At 39.5% G+C, this 17,901-nt stretch overlaps 2 protein-coding genes across 2 annotated transcripts; both read left to right on the top strand.

Moving 5' to 3' along the window:
* The first annotated feature begins 7,564 nt into the window (after nt 1-7,564).
* Nucleotides 7,565-12,919, top strand: LOC129099369 (taste receptor type 1 member 1). Its single transcript, XM_054608594.1, has 7 exons — nt 7,565-7,574; nt 9,064-9,220; nt 9,390-9,705; nt 9,825-10,595; nt 10,696-10,914; nt 11,230-11,350; nt 11,994-12,919. The coding sequence occupies exons 1-7, from the start codon at nt 7,565-7,567 to the stop codon at nt 12,917-12,919; spliced, it is 2,520 nt and encodes an 839-aa protein (XP_054464569.1).
* Nucleotides 12,920-15,635: 2,716 nt separating this feature from the next.
* LOC129100388 (transcription factor HES-5-like) lies at nt 15,636-16,160 on the top strand. Its single transcript, XM_054609998.1, has 2 exons — nt 15,636-15,704; nt 15,813-16,160. Exons 1-2 carry the CDS (start codon nt 15,636-15,638, stop codon nt 16,158-16,160), a joined length of 417 nt encoding a protein of 138 aa, XP_054465973.1.
* Nucleotides 16,161-17,901: the final 1,741 nt, after the last annotated feature.

Genomic DNA, 17,901 nt, shown 5'->3' with positions numbered 1-17,901 from the left:
TGTTATAGAGGAAGACTCATGTTATAGAGGAAGACTCATGTTATAGAGGAAGACTCATGTTATAGAGGAAGACCATGTTATAGAGGAAGACCATGTTATAGAGGAAGACTCATGTTATAGAGGAAGACTCATGTTATAGAGGAAGACCATGTTATAGAGGAAGACCATGTTATAGAGGAAGACTCATGTTATAGAGGAAGACTCATGTTATAGAGGAAGACTCATGTTATAGAGGAAGACTCATGTTATAGAGGAAGACATGTTCATGTTATAGAGGAAGACTCATGTTATAGAGGAAGACTCATGTTATAGAGGAAGACTATGTTATAGAGGAAGACTCATGTTATAGAGGAAGACCATGTTATAGTTATAGAGGAAGACATGTTATAGAGGAAGACCATGTTATAGAGGAAGACTCATGTTATAGAGGAAGACCATGTTATAGAGGAAGACTCATGTTATAGAGGAAGACCATGTTATAGAGGAAGACATGTTATCATGTTATAGAGGAAGACCATGTTATAGAGGAAGATAGACTCATGTTATAGAGGAAGACCATGTTATAGATGAAGACTCATGTTATAGAGGAAGACTCATGTTATAGAGGAAGACCATGTTATAGAGGAAGACTCATGTTATAGAGGAAGACTCATGTTATAGAGGAAGACTCATGTTTCATGTTATAGAGGAAGACCATGTTATAGAGGAAGACCATGTTATAGAGGAAGACTCATGTTATAGAGGAAGACTCATGTTATAGAGAAGACATGTTATAGAGGAAGACCATGTTATTATAGAGGAAGACTCATGTTATAGAGGAAGACTCATGTTATAGAGGAAGACCATGTTATCATGTTATAGAGGAAGACTCATGTTATAGAGGAAGACTCATGTTATAGAGGAAGACCATGTTATAGAGGAAGACTCATGTTATAGAGGAAGACTCATGTTATAGAGGAAGACTCATGTTATAGAGGAAGACTCATGTTATAGAGGAAGACCATGTTATAGAGGAAGACTCATGTTATAGAGGAAGACTCATGTTATAGAGGAAGACTCATGTTATAGAGGAAGACCATGTTATAGATGAAGACTCATGTTATAGAGGAAGACTCATGTTATAGAGGAAGACCATGTTATAGAGGAAGACCATGTTATAGATGAAGACCATGTTATAGAGGAAGACTCATGTTATAGAGGAAGACTCATGTTATAGAGGAAGACCATGTTATAGAGGAAGACTCATGTTATAGAGGAAGACCTATAGATGAAGACTCATGTTATAGAGGAAGACTCATGTTATAGAGGAAGACTCATGTTATAGAGGAAGACTCATGTTATAGAGGAAGACCATGTTATAGAGGAAGACTCATGTTATAGAGGAAGACTCATGTTATAGAGGAAGACTCATGTTATAGAGGAAGACCATGTTATAGAGGAAGACTCATGTTATAGAGGAAGACATGTTATCATGTTATAGATGAAGACTCATGTTATAGAGGAAGACCATGTTATAGAGGAAGACCATGTTATAGAGGAAGACTCATGTTATAGAGGAAGACTCATGTTATAGAGGAAGACCATGTTATAGAGGAAGACTCATGTTATAGAGGAAGACCATGTTATAGAGGAAGACCCATGTTATAGAGGAAGACTCATGTTATAGAGGAAGACCATGTTATAGAGGAAGACTCATGTTATAGAGAAGGAAGACCATGTTATAGAGGAAGACCATGTTATATAGAGGAAGACTCATGTTATAGAGGAAGACCATGTTATAGAGGAAGACATGTTATAGAGGAAGACCATGTTATAGAGGAAGACTCATGTTATAGAGGAAGACTCATGTTATAGAGGAAGACTCATGTTATAGAGGAAGACTCATGTTATAGAGGAAGACTCATGTTATAGAGGAAGACTCATGTTATAGATGAAGACTCATGTTATAGAGGAAGACTCATGTTATAGAGGAAGACTCATGTTATAGAGGAAGACTCATGTTATAGAGGAAGACCATGTTATAGAGGAAGACTCATGTTATAGAGGAAGACTCATGTTATAGAGGAAGACTCATGTTATAGATGAAGACCATGTTATAGATGAAGACTCATGTTATAGATGAAGACCATGTTATAGATGAAGACTCATGTTATAGAGGAAGTTATAGAGGAAGACTCATGTTATAGAGGAAGACTCATGTTATAGAGGAAGACCATGTTATAGAGGAAGACCATGTTATAGATGAAGACTCATGTTATAGAGGAAGACCATGTTATAGAGGAAGACTCATGTTATAGAGGAAGACCCATGTTATAGATGAAGACCCATGTTATAGATGAAGACTCATGTTATAGATGAAGACTCATGTTATAGATAGATGAAGACTCATGTTATAAATGAAGACCCATGTTATAGAGGAAGACTCATGTTATAGAGGAAGACTCATGTTATAGATGAGATGAAGACCCATGCTGAACCCAGGGAGGAGATCTAGACTGTAGAGTGTGAGGACTCATCAGTTACTCTGTCTTAAGTAAAGTATCGTATTGTTATAAAGGCTCATCAGTTACTCTGTCTTAAGTAAAGTATCGTATTGTATCTTACTGTTATTTTGACTGCAGACATGTTGGCTGTTTTCATAAAGACCTGTGAATTCTTGTTGCCATGCAGAATATTAAACTCCTGTCAAAGGCTTCTGGGCTCTTCATCAATATTCACAAATGTGAACTGATTTATTTTCATGAACATACAAAGAGAGTCATGATAATGGTAACAACGTGGTACAATGAATTAGAGAGCCTACACCCATCTTCACATGCTACTATAATGAAACTAATCTTCATGTTGATCACTCACATTAATAAAATCCAAATATGATCTCTATATATCTCTAGATATTACTAGAAAATGATCTGACCAATAGAAGGTCTTGATTACTAGCAATATTCTTTTTTATTTATTTATTTATGATTTATTCATGTTATAATCATTTTTTGTTCATTTAGTTTAATCTATTTTAATTTGTTATGTAATATTATTTTGATTGTCTGTGTAAATGTTTGATGTCTCATGAGATATCTGTTTAGTCTGGAGGATACAAATTAGAAAAATGTAATGATGCTCACACAGGGACGTACACTGAAAACATGCCTATGTCTACCAAGCAAGGAGATGCTCTGGTAACACACATCTCTCTGCTCAGGTAGACATTAAACCACTATATCTTTGCATATTAAAAGTTCTTTGCTGCCTTATTTATGCTCTGAATCTCGTATATTGACCTTTAAGTATATTTCAACACAGTCTTTGGGTTTTATTACATTACATTATATTACAGTCATTTAGCAGACGCTTTTATCCAAAGAGACTTACAGGAAGTGTATTCAACATAGGTATTCAAGAGAACTACTAGTCACCAGAAGTCATAAGTGCATCTCCTTTCTTAAACAAGCATCTTAAAGCATAAACCAGAGCAAAAGTATAGTGCAGAGGCAAATTACTACGAAAACAATAATTGCAACAGACTAATACGAATATAACAAGTGCTACAAACTACTACGAATAGGATAAGTGCAGTAAACAAATACAAATTCAATAAGTGCAGCGAACTGATATGAATACAGTAAGTGCAACAGCTAATACGAATGCAATAAGTGCTACGAGGAAGGCTCAGGGTAGTACTTCTTGAAGAGGTGAGTTTTCAGCCTGCTCCTAAAGATGGGCAGCGACTCTGCTGTCCTGAGGTCAGTGGGGAGTTCATTCCTCCACTGAGGGGCCAGGACAGAAAGAAGCTGTGACCGGGTGGATCGGCCGCAGGGACCTCTGAGCGACGGGGCAACCAGTCACCCCGAGGCAGCAGAGAGGAGTGGTGGTGGGGGGGGGGGGCTTGACCAAGGCCTGGAGATAGGAAGGAGCTGTTCCTCTCACTGCCCTGTAGGCTAGCACCAGAGTCTGTAACTGGATGCTCCTACAGGGAGCCAGTGTAGAGAACGGAGAAGGGGAGTTGTGTGGGAGAACTTGGGTCATTGAACACCAGACGAGCTGCAGCTTTCTGGACGAGCTCCAGAGGTCTGATGGCCGACGCCGGGGCTCCAGTAGTGAGTTGCAGTAGTCCAGGCGGGAGATGACCAGAGCCTGTATGAGCACCTGCACCGTCTCCTCAGGAGGAAGGGGAGAATCCTCCTGATGTTGTAGAGGAGGAATCTGCAGGAGCCTGTGACCGATGCAATGTTTGCTGAGAACGACAGTTGGTCGTCCAGGGTCACACCCAGATTCCTCACAGTCCGAGTTGGCGTCACCACGGCATCATCAATGGTGATGGACAGGTCTCGGTGCAGGCAGCCCTTCCCCGGGAGGAACAGTAGCTCGGTTTTGTCCAGGTTGAGCTTCAGGTGGTGTGTCGCCATCCACCTCGAGATGTCAGCCAAGCACGCAGCAATGCGTGCCTCCACTTGGGTGTCACCGGGAGGAAATGACAAGACCAGCTGGGTGTCATCGGCATAACAATGGCAAGAGAAGTCATGCGAGCGAATAACAGAACCCAGAGATGTTGTGTAGAGCGAGAAGAGAAGGGGGCCCAGAACTGAACCTTGTGGAACCCCCGTAGTCAGCATGCGTGGTTCCGACACGGCCCCCCTCCATGTTATTGTTAATCTAATTTTCTTAATGACCAAATTTCACACACAGAGAGAAGGATGGTAATAAATGACTATAAATCTTTTTTTATAGATTAGATTATAATCTAATGTAAAAATATGGTCTTTCAGATTAATAAAACAATAACAGTTGTTAGATGACCCCTCTGAACAATCGAAACTTTTCATGTCCTTTCTTTATTTGTATTCTTCTTATTTATTTATTTTATATTCTGTTTTTTAACTTTACTCTTTGGTAACGTAGTTTCAGAAGATGTTTATAGCTGCTGAAAATGTTTGTTGATATTGTTTTTAGAAACACAGACAAACTGATTCAAATAATTTGATAATAAACTAAATATAAAACCTGGGGGGTATATCGAATATATTTTGTTTTTTCTTTGGTTATTGTTTTTTTGTTTAGTTTTTTCTCTTCTTAATTAATAATGTGATGGTTTAATTTATCTTAACAGTGTTTTTAAAAACAAAGTAAGGAATTGATTTTTTAGTTGAAATAATGAATTATAACTTGTAAAAACGCTGATGAAAAGAGAAATATTTTTGATTGATGAACCAATTGTGAGATTTAGAATGAGTATAAACTGTCAGCAGCACAGAGACTGCCCTTTGGATCATTGACCATGAATGAATTCAGTATTTCTTCTTGAATCACTGAATAATATTTAAGAACATACTGTAGGATTATCACAAATCCTAATGATTCACTCTCTTTATAAATAATAAGTACATCCTGACAGTTGGAGGACTAAGAAAACTTTAAGTTACATAATAGTTAAGTCATTTATCTGGAAACTGGAACATATTTAAGCTTCTTTTTCTGTTTTTGTGTGAAAATGGTAGCATAGATAATAATGAGTAAATAATAATAATAATCACATAACATTTAAAACATTAATTGCTAAATAGAAAGATAATCTCTATGGCACACATTTAACTGGATTTTAACAACAGATTTACATTCCACTGCAGATGTCCCAGCGTCATGGTACTGTGCATGCTGGCTCACTGACATGGCTCATTAATGTCAATGATTACACCTGTGGCTCTCCTGTAATGAGTAACAAAAATTTCTTCTGTGAAAAAAAGTAATTTGTAGAGTTCATATTTGCATATTTGTTTGCCTTGCTGACAGATACATTTTCTAGCCATTATCAGTTTCAAAATAATAGCGGTCTGATATCATGAAATCCAATCTAAGACAAAGTAACAGCCATTCCGAAAGCTATTATTTTGTATTAATGGGTCTTTTTCTATGTAGATTTTAATTGAACGAACTATGATTTTTAAATAAATTGACTCTTACACCAATCACTTAACTGCATGTTAAGAATTTACTGTTTCAGCTATTTCTATAGGAGAGTTAGGTACAGCAGTTACATCATTATTATGTAAAAACTTTCTGAAGAAATCAATTAAAGCAGCTGCCTGACTTGCATGTTTAAATATAAATTTATAAAGTTTCATAAAAGCTATTACTAAATACTTTTTCTGTTGAAAATAGGAAAGCTGACACAGTGCAAATTGTTTCACTCAAATCTTTTTGTTTGTACAGACATGGAAATTGTACATGTCCATTTGCCTCTGTGATACTGTGGTTGACAAAATGCACAATAATCCTGTCAAAACAATGGGTTTGGGTCCTGCACACAGGTAATCAACAGGCAAATTGTATGTTAGTACAGCAGGTGTGTTTAACAAAATGAGCCTCAAATGTCAACCAAAATGCAAATTCAGGTGCACCTGCACAAACCTTTCTCATGACAGACATTTTAACTTAAAATCGAAACATCTAAAATACATATATATAACTCATGACATTAATTCATGAAGGCTCTGTTAGAGTTTCCAGTAAGCCCTGCTAGCATCAACAGCAGACCTTTTGACTTGTCATGAAAGGAATATCACAAGTTAAACAGATTTAATTCCTGTGCTTATACTGCTAAAATTGGTTTTACTTAAAATTGGTTTTACTTAAGCTGCTAATGTTTTTTAAAATGCTTTCAAGGCCAACAGCTGTTTTTGTAAAAAAGAATGTTTAACTCAAAATGTGATATCAACAACATAAAAGCAATGAAAGTTACTAATAAAGTTATTAATCATTTAATGTTGTTCGCTCATAAAATAAATTGTTTGTCCTTAAAATCACCGAGGGCTGCACAGTGATGTGGTGGCTAACACCATCGCCTCACAACAAAAGTGGCTGAGGTTCAGTTCCTGGGTAAGACGGCCGGAGTTTGTCTGAAGTTTGCATGTTCTCCCCATGTCAGTGTGGGAGACCACAAGTTAGAAAACATTAGTTTTTTCTGTGTATTTTTTTCCGATACCAGTGTTCATTTTATGTAAGATATGATCAGTGTCAAGCCATAGGCCCTTTCATTTAATGAATACATTCTATTAGGAAAAGTACCATTGTTAGAGGAAAAAAACCAAATAACTATTAATTACTAATAGGATTTAAGATCAGTTAAGTACCAGCGACCATGGTGTAGGATTTAGTATCATGAACCAAAGAATATGCTAGATGAGAGACAGTTTTGTGTAGAGTTAAAATCAGATTGTAGGGTAGTTTGGATTTGAAGTAATTTAAGTTTAGATGGGTATATCACTGTATCATCTGCATATAAATGAACAGCGTAGTTATAGCAAATGAATGGGATTTATTGACAAAAATAGAAAAAGAATAGGTCAAAAAGTAGAACCCTGTGGAACACCTCCTCAAACTTACCCCCTGTACAACAACACACTGCTTTGGTTTCCAAATAGCAACTCGGGACAGGTCAAAGAAATTAGCAAGTCTGAACATAAGGGAAGCAAATGTAATAAATCTGTATTAAACACCATCTAGTCCAGCACCTTTGCTAACACTCACTGCATTAATAGTTTCCGCAGAACTGTGTAGAATATTGACGATGTCAGGTGGTAAGGTAGAGCCAACTGATGAAAGATGCTGGTCGAATGCTTGGGCAATAGATAAAGAGTCATGCAGTAGTGTATTGTTGACTCTTAATTGATTATTCTCAAAATGATGTGACAGACTCGTATTAGTTCTGATTGTGTTTTAGATTTGTTTAGAATATTTCTAAATTGTTATGGACATTGTTTTTAGTAAGTGGATTTAGCTTTAGGGCTCATGGTCTTGCTTATATTGCTTAACTGTCGATCTTTATCAATCAGTGTGGTGTCAGTGGAATTGAGTTTATGCTTTCTCTGCCCAAAGAGATTTATAAATTCCTAACTAATCCAGGCTGCATGTCTTCCCTTATATGTGTACCACTTCAGTAAAGTCAGTGTTCAGGAAATCCCAACTATCATGAACATTATGTATAAAAAAGATAATTCACAAATGAAACTGAATTCATTTTCTTATACTGTCTAATTTGGGTAAATTTTGGTAATAATTCAGGGATTTAAATCTTCCATTCACAGAAAATAACTGAGTGATTGCTGTGGATGTTCATCAGTAAGAATACATAGATAACTTTAAACACTCAGCAATCATTTGAGCATTCAGTATATTAGTCAAGATGTATTCCAGGGACCCACTTTTTATAAATGACAAACCAACCAGTTCATAACGCCTTATCTATAAGTCTGGAGAGCAGCCAAAGTGTGCGTGAATGAACGTACTTCTCCTTTTTCACTGCCATTTCCGCCTTATCTTAAATAGGTAAACTAGCTGTTTCAAAGAGATGTTTGATAAGTCACGTTGTTTTATGCATGTGTTTTTTAAAACCAATTCAGATGTTTAAGACTTTATTATTGAGACCAAATAAATATATTTTGGTGGAGTTAACAGCCTCTTGTTTTCAGCTTGCCTTTCATATTAGACTCAATGTAAGCTCATTTTATCAAAACAACTTTCAGGCTCACTCATGCTCAAAGGTGTACTGTAGATATAAATGATAAAAAAGACTATGGAAGAAATTCTGCAAATGTATTTTTTCACCCTATTTAAATCTCCAATTGTAATTGGGTTTAAGACCCACCTATGGCAGCCCAGTCTTTGGGAATGACTGCTCAAACAAATGAAATCATAACAGTTACGGTTCATATTTTGAAGGAACGTTCCCAAAAGACAAAAGAAAAATCAACTTGAGATGATAAATACATCTGTACTGAGCCACAAACTGTGACTGTGTTTGTTCTGGTGTACAGTTGTATGTCACTTTGAATGCCTTATTACATGCATGCGATTCATTTTAATGGGAGGGAAACTCTACAGTCACACAAACAAATCTGACATGTAAATACTCTTGGCTCGACTAACACTCCCCGGAAAGATGCAAACGGGATCATCCCTCCCCCTACCACTTACTTTTAAAAACAGGCCGTGATCTCAGCTTTCCCAGCAGCAGTGTGTGTGAGAGGTGAAGTATGGATCTGTGTGGTGCTGTGCTTCTTTCCTTAGGCTGGCTGATTCTTCAGTTGGCTGATGGAGAACTGGATTACATCTCTCAGGGACAGGGGATGCAGCTCCAAGGCGACTTCTTACTGGCTGGACTCTTTCCTCTCCATGACTCGGATGAACCAAGTGCTGTTTTGCCTGCTTTGAGTCGATGCAATGAGTGAGTTTTAATGTTTTACTCGACAGCAAACTTCCAACTCCACTGATCAAAAGTCTCTCACTGGTGGTCTGGGGATAAAATCAACCAAATGTTTGCTTTCTATAAAAATTTCAGTTTTACTTGATATGTGTTAATTAATTTCCTCTTTACCATGTTACCCTTTGTATAGCGGTAAACCCAACCAACACGGATTTCACCTTTTGCAAGCCATGAGATTTGCTGTGGAAGAAATCAACAACAGCACCGGACCGCAGTCTCTTTTACCAGGGGTGAAGCTGGGCTACCAGATGTACGACATCTGCTCGGTATCTGCCGGGATCATGGCCACACTGGACCTGGTGGAGCAGCAGCTTCAGAGCCCCTCATCTGAGACAGAGGGAGACACGGACTACAACATGAAAAGGACAGTGGCTGTGATTGGACCAGACAGCAGCAGCAAAACGTTCGCCCCCGCTGCTTTACTGGGGGCCTATCTTGTACCACAAGTAAGTTATTACCTGGAAAGTTTTGACCATGGCCCTTGAATTATTGCATATTCCACATGACATGAGAAGGCATCCATACAATGCAGAATCATTCCTTACAGGCTGTCGCTTTCTTTTAGATCTCGTATGAAGCATCAAATGAAATGCTGGGCAACAAGCCCCTCTATCCAGCCTTTTTCCGCACAATTCCAAGTGACAAGAACCAGGTGGCAGCTATGCTCCATCTTCTAGTACGTTTCAACTGGACCTGGGTCGCTCTCATAGGCAGTGACAACGCCTATGGCCGGGAGGGCATGCAAAGCCTGTCCAAGCAAGCAACGCACCACGGCATCTGCATCGCCTACCAAGGAGTCATCCCCGTGTACAGAGATGACACAATCCAGACCATGAGGGACATTGTGGAAAGCATACAGAGGACCAGAGTCAACACCATTGTGGTCTTCTCCAGCAAGTTAAAACTCAAGGACTTCATGCCGTTTGTCATTGAGAAGAACGTGACAGGTAAGGTGTGGATTGGGACGGAGGACTGGTCAGCGTCTAGTGTCATTTCAGGGATACCTGGGATCCACACCATTGGCACTGTGATCGGCGTATCCATCAAATATGCAGCCATATCTGGTTTTGAGGAGTTTGAGCGAAAAGTACTTGAGGCTTCAATGCAATACACTGACACCCAAGAAGTATCCAATGTTAGCGTGAGCCCAGGCAATGACTGTCTACAGAGCGAAGATCTGTACAGCCTCGCCAGGCTGAGGTTTTCTCTGGAGAAATATGACCTCACCTCCTCCTTAAATGTGTATCAGGCCGTGTATGCTGTGGCTCATGCGCTGCACAAAGCACTTGGTTGTGATTCTGGAGCGTGCCAAAGGATGAGGGTGTATCCATGGGAGGTGAGCAGATGTAAATTATTTGTTTTTGCAAAGCAGAAAAATCTCTCAAACCCACTTTGTTTGTTTGGTACTGATGTTTCCTCCTTCATCTCCACCTTAGCTGCTCTCGTGGCTTAAGGAGGTACAATTCTCTGTGGGCAACACTTCTTTGTACTTCGACATTCATGGTGACCCACCCACAGGATATGACATCATTTCCTGGGTTTGGAGGGGGACTGACTGGTCAATCAGAGAGGTGGGCTCCTTCAGCCCGAATCCCATTACGCTCACAGTTGATGCTGATCAAATTGAGTGGCACGACACGGGAGACTCGAAATCAGTACGACCTATTTGAGTATCTTTGATTAAAGTGTTTATATGTAAAACTTAAAACTCTTCAGTTAGTTTTATATAATTCAGTGAATTATCAGCAACTATCAGTAAGAAATATGAAAAACATAATAAAGAAATATTTTTTCTCATTTCGAGGAGACCTGAACACATTTCCCCAACCTACAATAAAGTGTTTGTCAGCTGCCTGTTAATATATTTTGAACAGTAATAATAATCAGCCTTACAAATTGAAAATGTTGACTCTGTCCGAGTAAATCAAAGTTACATATGATCTTGGGTGAACCCTGTTGTTTCGGTCTAGGTGCCAGTGTCCATCTGCTCTAAGCCTTGCCCCAGAGGCCACAAGAAGCTGCCGACAGGACCACACAGCTGCTGCTTCGACTGCCAGGCCTGCCCCTTTGCTACTTTCCTCAACATAAGCGGTAACATTGAAACACACAAAAAAAAGTCAAAAACAGAGAGACAATGTAAATGTATTTCTTAGATGAGATCTTTGCTCTGTGAAAGACTGACTGACAAAGTGACAAATTAATTTGTACAGATTAAGATTATTATAATCTCACCAGTCGGCCATTCAGAATTTAGCAATTCATTATACAACCTAATCAAGCATCAATAGTGGATTGAATGTGTCAGGCATGTGATGAAAGTAAGCAAAACAGAGAGATATCCAAAAATATAATTTAAGAGCAAGACTGAGAGCATGAAAGAGATCCCACTGGACAACAGTCAGGAAACGACTAATCTGGTGACTATAAAGTCATAATGCATAATACAATGCAATGTTCCCTAGTATTACTCCAATACAGCAGTATTTGTCAGCTGTTGTGTGCAAGGTTGTCCAGCAGGTGGCGCTGATTGCTCATGCTATGTCCTGACGAAGGTGCTAACGGGAAGCAAAGTCCCTTTTTGAAAAGGGGCATTTTGCCTAACAACAAAGGCTAAAACAATGTTCTGCTCTAGACCACAACATGTTTTCTTGATGACTCACCAATTTTGAATCTTGACACATTGGACAAAAAACAACCGCCCAGCCTTCACATCTAAGCTGTCTCTCTTCCTCAGACTCCACCACATGCCAGCCGTGTCTGCTGGAGGAGTGGGCTCCCGCTGCCAGCGAGCAGTGTCTGAAGAGGACTGTCCTGCTGCTCCCCTGGGACGCCCCCCTCTCCATTGCCCTGCTCTTCTTTCTGGCCACCTGTCTTCTCATGACCTCCAGCTCCGCAATAATCCTACTGCTCAACCTGAACACGCCTGTGGCCAAGTCTGCCGGAGGCCGCACCTGCCTCCTTATGCTGGCAGCCCTGACTGCTGCTGCCATGAGCTCTTTGTGCCATTTTGGCCGGCCGTCTCCTCTGGCCTGTATCCTCAAGCAGCTTCTATTCATCTTCAGCTTCACTGTGTGCCTGGCCTCCATCACCGTCCGCTCCCTCCAGGTCGTCTGCATTTTTAAATTTGCATCCAAGCTGCCGCCAGCCTATGACAAGTGGGCCAAAAACCACGGACCAGAGTTTACCATTTTCCTAGTGTCAGCCACCGTCTTGCTCATTTCGGTAATCCGTGTGGCCGTTAACACTCCCAAGCCCTCTCAGGATCTTGACTTTTACAAGGACAGCATTGTGTTAGAGTGCAGTAACACCCTCGGACCTGGTGCAAACCTTGAGCTCGCCTTTGTAGCACTGCTCAGCGTCCTCTGCTTCTCTTTCAGCTACATGGGCAAAGACCTTCCGGCCAACTACAACGAGGCCAAGAGTGTGACCTTCAGCCTCATGGTGTACATGATCTCCTGGATGAGCTTCTTCACCCTCTACCTCATCAGCAGAGATCCGTTCACTATGGCTGCGCACGTGTTCGCCATACTCCTCAGTGTCGTGGCCTTCCTCGGGGGATACTTCCTGCCCAAAATTTATATTATTGCCCTGAGGCCGCAATTGAACACTCCTACCCATTTCCAGAACTGTATTCAAATGTATACCATGAGCAAACAATGAGGATTGTATTTATTTCAGTTGATGAAAATAGATGAATTGTATGATGATACCAGGTATAATAACTGGAACAACACAGGTTGAGTGTCTCTTTTAAAATGATTTAACAACTGAGTTTAAAACATGAACTGTACGTGTATAAATAATTGTACTTGACTGGTCAGTGTAGGGGAACAGAAAACACCTTGATAAACCTTATCTTTGTGTCTGCGTTGGTAAGATCTACCTTAACTTATCTTGGAGCTACTAATGCTAGGTTTGATAAAAACTGATGAACATGTTAATGTATCTTTGGGCATCCATGAATTGTTTAATCACAATAAATTCGTATTTTGATTACTTATTATAGTTCCAGTCATTTGTTCAGCTGAATCTAGGGCCGGGTATCACTCCCGATACAGACGCTAGGTGGCGCAATAGAGATGGTTTTCACTCCGCCACTAAACACAACTCATCTGGCATCTCATTTGGGCTCTCACATTGGACACTGATTTGCCTTCATAGATAACACTGTGCTACACAACAGACAATCAAATTAAAAAGCGTCAGGGATTCAATAAGCCTTTTCCACAGCAGACATTTTGACACAGATGTAACTTAACATTAATAATGTCTCTGTTCTTTTCAAGTGTCCCAGAAAGTCATGACAGTGTGACAGTGATGGATTGTGCATGTGAACCTCGTGATCCTAGTTTCAGAAGGAAACACTAGCCAGAATACTTATATACACCTCCACACAAACTGCACACAGATCATCAGAAACCTGCATGCTGTTATTGTTTCTCATGTTCAATGTCTCCTAACGGGGACACTGTTGTATAAGTACAGGACCCTGACCCTGAGGCAATATCATTTATCCATCATTAACTTTATTGTTAATTCTGTTACATATCAGAATGTCTGCTGTGTCAAAACTATGTATTGCGACATACTAATTATTTTTCTGGCATTTAAATAGTATGGCAATTCTCATTTCCTTGCATTGATTCATAAACCAAACATTATGTGACAAGTAAATAATAATCTTAATCAAGCACACAGTCAGACACAATCATTATAATAAGAAATTACAATAAATAAATACATTTATTTATTTGGGGGCACTGATGCTTGAAATGTGATTTTTGTTTCAAGAAAAAAAGCCTGAAGAAAATGTCCACAAGTATGGCACCATTTAATGTTTCTGAGGAAGTCTCATTTGTTTACAGAATATTTGAAACTGAAAATAAATGGTTAAAAACAAAAAAAGGTCATCAATCAAAATCCTGAAATCAAATCTTCAACAAGAATATCTACTGAAAAAAAGATAGTCTGACTGTTGTTTTGAGATTTTTCTTTTTTAAAGACATATAATGCTTTTTTAATTCATAAATGTCAGTTAAGGTCGATAAAGCAAGTGACATGATCATATTTGAAGGAAGTGGCAGCTGGTCACAGAAAGAAAAGTTTCAGTACTGCATGACGTAAACTCTCAGTGCATATCAAATAAAGGCACACACACACACACACACACACACACACACACACACACACACACACACACACACACACACACACACACACACACACACACACACACACACACACACACACACAGTGCTGCTGTTAGCTGTTGTTTGAGAGGAGACATGAAAGGGCCTTTTGTGGCTGGGAGGTCAGGGCTATTGACCATTAGATGTGTGAGTAGAGTCCAAGCTTGGTTTTCCCACAGTCTCCCTGTCCACTGGCGGCTTAATACCCTCGGTCAACAATAGAAGTGTGCCATGGGTGAACAAGCAGGAGTTTTAGTGTCAGCACACCAAGGACCAGAGCAGTGTGCTGTGGGGAAGATCTCAGGAATTCTTTTGACAAGCTTCTCCATCCATTTCATTTTGAAAAAAATGATATTCACCATAACTCAATATTAAAAACATGTGTTTTTTATCTGGATATTAAAAGCTTGAACCATCTTTCAGACTTTTGGTCAGTTTGTGTGACCAATACAGTAGTACAGATACAGTGATCAGAATGTTCTACCGAGAGACTACAACAGGACACCAAATACAATACAAACAAAAACTGTGAACAACAAATCACAGTCTACAAGACAACATACTAGATGCCATTACACTGAGTCTGTTTGGCATAATTAAGTAATATTGCAATTATCATAAAAGTCCTCGCATCATTATTAGTTTGTGTAAAATTGTGGATATAGACTGAAATATAGGAGATGTATATTGATGAGGTTTTTTGACCTTTTGCGAACACGTTGAAGCGACAAAATGAGCAAAAGTCCTAAATATCCAAAATACTGTATTAAATTGAAGAAATGTCTTAGTTTCACACGGCCAATACAATCAATAATAGCATGCCTACTTTCAATACCTTTACCCTGGAAACCAGCAATGCATTTAATCCTATTTAATTATTAACATGAGGAGATGCTGCCTGTGTTCCCCTGTGTGACTGCAGTGTGAGATAAGCAACAGCTCCTGACCAGAGACTGACAGCACATCATTCTCAGTCTGATATACATCTTGGGAATGGTTTATCTCCAATGGTCAGCCTGTGATTGCTTCACCTCCGAGTTATTGATGTGTGTCCTATTGTAACAAATCCCAGCCCTTCCTGGCTTTGTTATGCTAATAGCTCACTATAAAATGAAGAGTGGCTCCTCCTGAGAGGTCAGAGCTTTCAGTTTCAGCCTGAAGAAGCTGCTAACCTCACCTCCACGAACATGGCTCCCTGCTCTTCCAACTACTCCTCTATTCACCACATCAGGATCTCTGAGAAAAACAACATCAAAGTAAGTACTAGATTTGAAAGGCTTTGCATCAGCTTGTGCAGAAGAAATGTCTGATTGGTTATTGCTGATTTGAATTATGTGCTAACTTACTTGTCTCCTTTTCCACAGTTGAGAAAACCTTTTGTGGAGAAAAGGCGCAGAGATCGCATCAACAGCTGCATCGAGCAACTCAAGATCATCCTGGAGAAGGAGTTCCACCAGCAGGAGCCCAACTCCAAGCTGGAGAAAGCCGACATCCTGGAGATGACTGTGAGCTTCCTGAGGCAGCAGCTGCAGTCGGGCCTCTGTAAAAGCGAATACAACCAAGGCTTCTCTGTGACTCCTCTGCAGGGTCTCCAGCAGCTCCATCAGGCCCAGAGAGCCAGCAGCTATTCCCCAGTTTGCTCCACTCCCAGGCCCACAACGCTGCAGGACAGCAGCAGCAGCAGCAGAGGCCCCGTGTGGAGGCCTTGGTAGAGACTCTCCGTGCATTCCAATACCGATACTACCATACTATTTATTATGCCAGAAACAGATTTTGTATGTCCAAATGCGTTGCATGTCATATGCAGTATGCCAAATATACCAGAATGTCTTACTTCAGCCATTCACATTTTGCAGTGTGCATCCAGCATGCTCTTCAGGCTATTCTGAGCAACAACCTGCTACTGAGCAGATATATGAGCAAGAGGGTCAAACATGTAATATTATGACAAAGAAGCATGTTCCCATTGAATGCATAATGTATGCAATCAATACGTACTTTGTAAGGACAGCTGCAGTATTTACCAAATGTAAAAGGAAAAAGTATGCGATGAACGCATGTCTGACATTCAGGCCTGAGGGGACTGTCCCTCACTATGTAGGAAAACATTTTTCCAGCCGGTTCTCTCATGAGTGTTTTTAATGTTTCATCATATTGATGAAAGATACGTAAGAGGGATTCTTTGCTCTTAATCACAAATGCATACTGTCGATCTTTCACGTCACATGAGCAACACTGCTTCTTTTCGTGAAACAATATTACAGTGTCCTTATGCCTCACAGTGAGGTTATTATTACGGTTTGGTTCCTTTATGTAACTGAAAATAATATTTATTAACTTGTTCTCAAGTTTAAAATGTATGTCAAATTATAAGTGGTTTACTGAACTTGTCTGTTGTGACTTATTTGCCTTTAATAAAGGAAAAAGTATTTAACTAAATGCAGGTCGTTTGTGTATGATGTTTATTATTTTGTAAAGCAGTATGTAGATAGATGTTCCTTTATTGATGTGAAAACATGCTGTTTATTGGAAATAGGTAAGTAAGACATTGGAGACACCAACAAGAGTAACATGTATTCGGAGTATCCAGTCTAAAACCAGCCCAGTGTTGACAACTCTTGTCCAAAGAAAGCAGTTGGCAGCACGAGCTCCAAAAGACACTGAATCCAGCAAGAGAGTCGCTAAGTCGGCAAACAAGCCTCCCTCCAACCCCCTCCCCCAAATATAGAATAATGAACGTAAACACATCATAATGACCGTAAAAAAGCACGTGGCTATTGTTAGTGCCCACGGCTGTTGAGCCAGTAGCTTGAGGTAGACTCTAATGACGAGCAGTAGACAGACACAGACAGACAGGTATGTAATCGGACGGGTTTATTACCTGCAACAGCCACAGATACTGATCCCCCCCCCTTAACATTGTCATAGTTTATAAAGAAGTTTATCATGAAAAGGATCCAAAATGGTATGAACATTTTATTTAATTAAAAAAAGGAAAGTTATCCTCATAAAGAGACATTACTTCACATTTCCAAATAACAATATGAATAGTTATGCTTGGTTAATTAAAAAAAAAAGTGGAATCAGTGTTTTTTTATTGATTGTATCTTTTTATTTTTAATTGTCATAGTGTTAGAATTGCATTTTAAGAGCTTAAATGGGATAGCAACAAAAATGTTAACATGAACATCCATTTACAACATACACACCATCATCATCATCCACATACATACAATTTGGCATTCAAACCAGAAGAGAAATATTCTCAACAGTAGCTGTCAGTATAACACAGTACGGCAGATACCGTTACATCAAGTCCACAGATAAACTCCACTGGAGTAAACAGTCATTTCACAAGATCTGACAAAACCGTCATCAATCAAAATCAACCTCCAGCTTTAAACTCAAAGGAAAGGCAAACATCAAATGTGAATCAAAGTTAAAGCACGACAA

Source organism: Anoplopoma fimbria, chromosome 12 (assembly GCF_027596085.1).
Source record: "Anoplopoma fimbria isolate UVic2021 breed Golden Eagle Sablefish chromosome 12, Afim_UVic_2022, whole genome shotgun sequence".
NCBI classification, from domain to species: Eukaryota; Metazoa; Chordata; class Actinopteri; order Perciformes; family Anoplopomatidae; genus Anoplopoma; species Anoplopoma fimbria.
This window is presented reverse-complemented; position numbering and strand designations above follow the sequence as displayed.